Source organism: Capricornis sumatraensis, chromosome 15 (assembly GCF_032405125.1).
Source record: "Capricornis sumatraensis isolate serow.1 chromosome 15, serow.2, whole genome shotgun sequence".
Lineage (NCBI taxonomy): Eukaryota > Metazoa > Chordata > Mammalia > Artiodactyla > Bovidae > Capricornis > Capricornis sumatraensis.
This window is the reverse complement of record NC_091083.1, coordinates 76,251,299-76,257,354: the sequence shown is the minus strand read 5'-3', so window position 1 is coordinate 76,257,354 and position 6,056 is coordinate 76,251,299. Positions and strand designations below refer to the sequence as shown.

The following is a 6,056-nucleotide window of genomic DNA, read 5'->3' as shown; positions in this document are numbered from 1 at the left end:
TGGAAGGGGCCTCGGGGACCCCAGCTGCAGGCAGTCTGCCCAGCAGCAGTGTCCTGAGAGCCTGGCGGGGACTGTGAATGGGAAGAGGGAGGACAGAAAGGTTTCCAGAAGAAACCAAGCTTCTCTCGAAGAGTCAGTTTCCTAAATGCGCCCTGAACCCTTAACCCCCTTCTACCCTAGGTCCTAAGGGGAAAACTTTCCTTTTGGGTTCCCATGGCTGTGAAGTGGGGTGGGAGAGGGTGAGATGGAAGAGGACTCATTAGATACTGGGCCGAGGAGTGGTGGCTCTCTGGAGCCCCAGCATCTTCTCTGCTGCTTCACAGGTACGTGGGAGCCTGGGGCAGCAGTGGGTCTCAGGTAGTCGTGGCCTTGGGGAGACAAGGCCCGGCCCCAGCTTTTCGCTGTTTAAAGGAGAAACAGTCATCGTAAACCAGTCACACAAATCGTCAGCATTTATTTCCTGGGTCCTAGGTGTCACTATCTTGGTAGAAAGGGCAGAGAGTTAAACAAGACGGTTTTGAGCACAAAAATCCCTTCCCTGAAAATGGATCTGTGACGCTCCAGGAGGGAACCTCAGAGCTGCATAGATGGTCCAAGAGTTTAGCTTACAATGGCTTCCAGAAAAAAAAAGTTAATTGTCAGCTCCCTCCCTTCTCTGCTGAGAAAAGGTTGAAAGTTTCTAAAAAGTTTAAAAGTGCTTTTTAAAAAACGGGGTAAGAAGGTGTCCTGACTCAGAAGGCTGGAAAGGCTGGAGACAGAGGGCTGAACTGGGACGTGGTCCCCGCCCAGGCCACTTACCCCTGGGGCCAGGATCCAGCCTCTGAGTCCCAGCGCCCCCTGAATAAATTACATCCTGCAGTTACAGTGTCTCGCAAGTGTACCCGGGTGCAGGGGGGAGGTGGGGGGTGCGCGGAGCCTGGGGGGGCACGGGCAGAGGGCCTTCCCAGGGTGGGGGCCGTGGGAGCCCCTGGGCCCGCCTTTCAGTCTGGCCCTGCTTGCCTGGAACACATCGCTCAGAGGAGAGGCTGCTGGGTCATTGCCAGGGCTCCAGGTCCATGGCACGTCTCCCTTCCAGCCTCCTCGGGCAAGGTCACGTTCAAGATGAGGTGGTGCCATCACTGCTCTCGGGCTGGCTGCTGGCTTCCTTGTCTGAAGTGCCCACCTCGGCCTGTCCTTCTGCAGAGGAGAGGGAGAGGGGCATAGTCACAATTGTGAAGTGTAGAAGGAGGTCTGGCGGGGCCTGGCCATAGTGGGAATGGTGTGGATAAGGCTGGAGAGCAGGACAGGAGCTGGACTAGGGGCGGTGGCAGCCAAAGGGAACTCTACCCGGGTCTGCATCCTTTTTACAAAGCAAATGCATCTGCTGTTACTAGTATGCGGTGGTGGTAGTTTAGTCACTAAGTCAAGTCTGACTCTTAAGACTCCAGGGACTATAGCCCGCCAGGCTCCTCAGTCCATGGGATTTCCCAGGCGAGAATACTGGAGTGGGTTGCCATATCCCTCTCCGGGAGATCTTCCTAACCCAGAGATTGAACTTGGGTCTCCGGCATTGCAGGTGGATTCTTTACCAACTAAGCCACCAGGGAATAATTAAAATCAATGAAGGGCCAGGATCATGGATGGATGCTACAACATCGGGTGACGAGCTGTTGAGGGTCAGGATATTTGTGTGGTTTCTCCAGAGAGAGAGGGCATGTGAGGTCCCAGCACATGACGGGTGTTCAGCAAATGGTAGTTCTTACAAGACAGGGAAAAGGGTATCAGATGATGCCGGCTCAGGACTTCCTCGGTGGCCCCGTGGTTGAGACTCCATGCTCCCCATGCAGGGGGCCCAGGTTCAATCCCTGGTCAGGGAACCAGAGCCTACAAGCAGCAACTAAGAGTTTGTATGCCCAAACAAACATCGAAGATCCTGCCTGCTGCAACTAAGACCCAGCTCAGCCAAATAAACATTAAAAGAAAAAAAAAAAAACAACGATGCCAACTCAGGGGAGCACCAGGGGTGGCCTGCAGAGGGTCCAGGGTGGAGCCCAAGGCTGTTTCATTGTGCTGTGTTCTCCCTAGATGACCCCCACCTCCCTCTCTGGCCCCTGGCCCCTGTCTTGTATCCTTAGGCTGAGCCCTTTATGGGATGGAGAAACTACCATGTACCAGGATCCCCAGGCTGCAGGCTAACAAGTACTTTCCATCCAGTCACACAGCAGCCTGGAGGCGTGATGAGGGTCATGATATGATTTGAGTGAGAAAACCAAGGTTCAGAGGAGAAAACTGAGGCTCAGAGAGGGGAACTGAGTTGCCTGAGAGCCAAGCGGTGGAGGGAGCAGTGTCCTTTCCCCTGACTGAAGCCTGTCCCTAAAGCATCTCTCTCTAGGGTCTGTAAAGGCCCATCACTGCCGCCACCTCATTCTGCCCCGGCAGCTGGCTGGGGACTGGGGTGAGTGGTAGGGCGGGGATGCGGAAGGAACTTGGACACCGGCCCCTCCGCCCCCCGCCTATCCTGGGGCGGTGCCTGAAGCAAAGACTTGGTCCCATAGGGTCCTCCTGGCCTGCCAGAAGCTTGACAAAGCAGCCGGCACTTGGGGCAGGTTTCCCAGCATGTGACGCTACTGGGTCCTGAGCCTCCTGCCCTGGAGAGCAGAACATTCTAGTCAGCTTCTCAGGACCTGCTGTTCAGCCATGTCCTTGCTGTGGGGCCTTGAGCAACATAGTTAACCTCTCTGAGCCTCTAATTCCTGGTCCAGGAAGTGAGGATGACGACACCTCCGGCCCTTTGAGGTTGCCAGGCCCCCGGGGACAGCTCGGCCAGGGGTAAGGCTTCCCCTCTGCAGGTCCCAGCTCCCTTCTAGGCCAGAGAGGTCCTCAAGCCCCCCCTGGGACAGACTCCCTCGGGACCAGTTTCAGAGTATGATTTGGAAAATTTCCCAGTCACATACTGCAAGGCGGTGCGTTTGTATTCCTTCAGGTCCTGCTTGGTTGTTTATGTCTTATTATTTGGCCAAGTAAGGAAATACTTGTGCTTCCCACAGAAGGAAATATGGGAGCAGACCAAGGTTTGTACACAAAGGGCTTGAGAACTGTTAACGCACGTATGACCTGGGGAAGCCTGGAGGCCAGGCCTTCAAGGACAGGCGAAGGCCTTGGTTCCTCCTCCCTTACCCGGGCTGGGTATCAGTCTCCCAGGAGATTTAAGCAAACAGATGCTCCAGGGCCATCAGCATCTGTATCCTCTGTAACCCCCTCCCCTAGTAAGTCCGCAGGACTGAGCACTCCGTGTAGCCCTGCAGGGGAAGCTGCTTGTTGCAGGGTCTACTAGAAGGTTCCTTGGCCAGTCACTGTAGCCTGCACTCTGCCAGGAGGGCTTCACTGACTTGCAGCCAGCACTACTCCTTCCTAGGGTCCCCTTCTTAAAGGTCTGTCACCTGGGCAGACGCCAAGACACCCAGATAACCTCAGGGATTTCAAATCGGATGCGGGTGGGAGCAGGCAGTAGAGGACCTGGGTGGGAGGATGAGCCACTACACTGAGATCAAGGGAGACAGAAAACAGTTCAGCAGGCAGACGCAGACGCCTGGCAGCCAGCCCCCTGGCCGCAGGCCCGGCGTGGCAGCTGGATGTGCTGGTCAGTGAACAGCCATCAACCAGGTACCTCTGATATGCACCAAACACTGCCAGGCCCCAAGCGGTCAGGACGCAGATCCCAGAGGATCCCTGGGCTCTGTGGGATCGTGGAGGCGGCCAGAGGAGGCACCTCCCCCGTCGGGGAGGGCAATGAAGTCAGAGGAGACTTCTCAGCAGAGCAGTCTGGGCTATAGAACAAAGAGGAACAGCCAGCCCGGCAAGAAATGGGGAGATGAAGGGGGCGGGGGGTGAACTGGCAGAAGCAAGGCGGGACGGGAGCTTTAGGTGAATCCTGCTGGCAGCTGTCCGGGAGGAAGGCTGTGGTGAGGGCGGCCCAGGGAGGCCGGGGCAGAGGCTGCTGTGCTGCTGGGAGCGGCCTGAGCCCAGTGGTGGCCGTGGGGACAGAGAGAAGCAGAGCAACTAGGAGGGATCACGGAGGGGAACCGATGGGGCCCATGGATGGGCAGGAAGGCTGGGGGGCAAGGGAAGCACTGGGATGCCTGGCCAGAGGGTCCTCATGGCCTGAGATGCTGGCACCCTCCCGCCTAGGGACTGGCTGTCCTCCGCCACTGACCCTGGGCCTGGGGCCCGATTTAAAGGCAGTTTCTTCTCTGAGAAAGAGGGGGCAACCTAGGACTTAAGAGGCCAGCCCTGGAGCCCAGAAGAGGGTCTCCCACCCGGGGTGCTCGAACCCAAGAGTGTCGTGGGTTCTGACCTGCGCCCTCGAGGGCCAGCTCGCCCATGTCACCAGCCAGTTTCCGCACGCTCATGGCCTCGGAGTCTCCCTGGATGTCGGGGACCGCATTCCGGCGGCCCGTCCGGTCACAGGAGATGAAATCCGAGTAGGAGGACTCAACCTCCATCATGCCTGTCGCATCGCTCTTCAGGCCTGTGGGGGCAAGGGCAGGAGGGCAGAGGTGAGCCCAGATTTACCCTGCAGAGAAGATCCGGCACCGACGGGCTCCGACAAAATAACAACTGCTGCCTTGCTCACGGATGACAAAACAGAAAGCACAGGAAACTACAAAGAACAAATTAAGTCATGCATGATTTTATACCCCCAAAGCTACCATCATCATTTTAAAGGACATCTTTTTTTTTTTCTCTAAAGTTCATGATAACCCTCTACACACTTATCAATACCGTGTACCAGGCACTAGCCAAGGGCCACAGATGCAGCAATGAACAAGTCAGCCCCAGTCCCTGCCCTCAGGGAGCTTACAGTCTATTGGGTCATTTAAGGTAATTAGTGACTAACACCTAAGTAATAGCCTCGGTGCTTGGGGTTTGCAGGGAGAAAGCAGGATGCCAGAGGAACAACCAGGGCCTGACCAAGGCTGGGGGTCAGGACATGATATTTTAGCTGAGATTTTAGGAGGAATAGGTAGACGAGGAGTCTAGGATTGCAGGGAAGGGCACATGCGAAGGCTCTGTGGAGGGAAGGCATGGTGGGTGTTAGGAATGCAAGCGCCATCCCCTGGGGGCCGGGGGAGTGGGACGGAGACACCCAGAACAGCACTGAGCTGGGCAGGGGCCTGTTCACGTCTGCAGCTGCTCCCGCAGGACGGTCAGATCAGCATTTTCAAAGATGACTCTGGCCCCTGGAGTGAGCAGGCCCGAAAGGGGGCCAGTTAGGGTATGAGAAAGATGGTGGGTGAGGGAAGGAGGTGGTGATGGTCAGACAAATTCTAGATGTGATCTGGAGGATCGATCACCAGGACTCGGTGTGCTGCTGATGCTTCTGACATGAATAATGCAAGTGGACAGAGGATGGTTTGTGAGACGGCGGGTGGGCGGGAAGAAAGACAGGTAACTAGGCTTTATTACTACAATCAAAGTGAACAGGTAGTGGCTCAGTCATGTCTGACTCTTTGTGACCCCATGGACTAGAGCCCACCAGGCTCCTCTGTCCATGGGATTCTCCAGGTAAGAATACTGGAGTGGGTAATCATTCCCTTCTCCAGGCGATCTTCCCAACCCAAGAACCAAACCTGGGTCTCCTACATTCCAGGAAGATTCTTTACCATCTGAGCCTTCAGGGAAGCCCTGTTGTTATAGAGACGGTTACAGAGATGGTGGTCAATAGCCCTGGTGGTTGATTTTACAGCTGAGAGAGAGGAAAGCCACATATACAAAGAACCATATGCATACGAAAAAAGATCTGGAGATCATACTATAGTATCCTGTCTTTTATAGCTTACTGTTTGAAACTCTCTAAAGAATGCCATACAAAAAAGAGCTTCACGACCCGGATAATCACGATGGTGTGGTCACTCACCTAGAGCCAGACATCCTGGAATGTGAAGAAAAGTGCTTCATGACCCAGATAATCACAATGGTGTGATCACTCACCTAGCCAGACACCCTGGAATGTGAAGTCAAGTGGGCCTTAGAAAGCATCACTATGAACAAAGCTAGTGGAGATGATGGAATTCCAG

General features: G+C 55.3%; 1 protein-coding gene across 3 annotated transcripts in view; it reads right to left on the bottom strand.

Moving 5' to 3' along the window:
* Positions 1 to 474: 474 nt before the first annotated feature.
* PKIG (cAMP-dependent protein kinase inhibitor gamma) overlaps positions 475 to 6,056 on the bottom strand; it is an 81,622-nt gene continuing 76,040 nt past the window's right edge. For all 3 annotated transcript variants that reach the window (XM_068987557.1, XM_068987555.1, XM_068987556.1), the window contains exons 3-4: positions 4,334 to 4,507; positions 475 to 1,176 (exon numbers count right to left, since the gene is read on the bottom strand). In XM_068987557.1, coding sequence (XP_068843658.1) covers positions 1,097 to 1,176; positions 4,334 to 4,484 — 231 coding nt within the window. In that variant the 5' untranslated portion in view covers positions 4,485 to 4,507 and the 3' untranslated portion in view covers positions 475 to 1,096. The remainder of the gene's footprint in view (positions 1,177 to 4,333; positions 4,508 to 6,056) is intronic.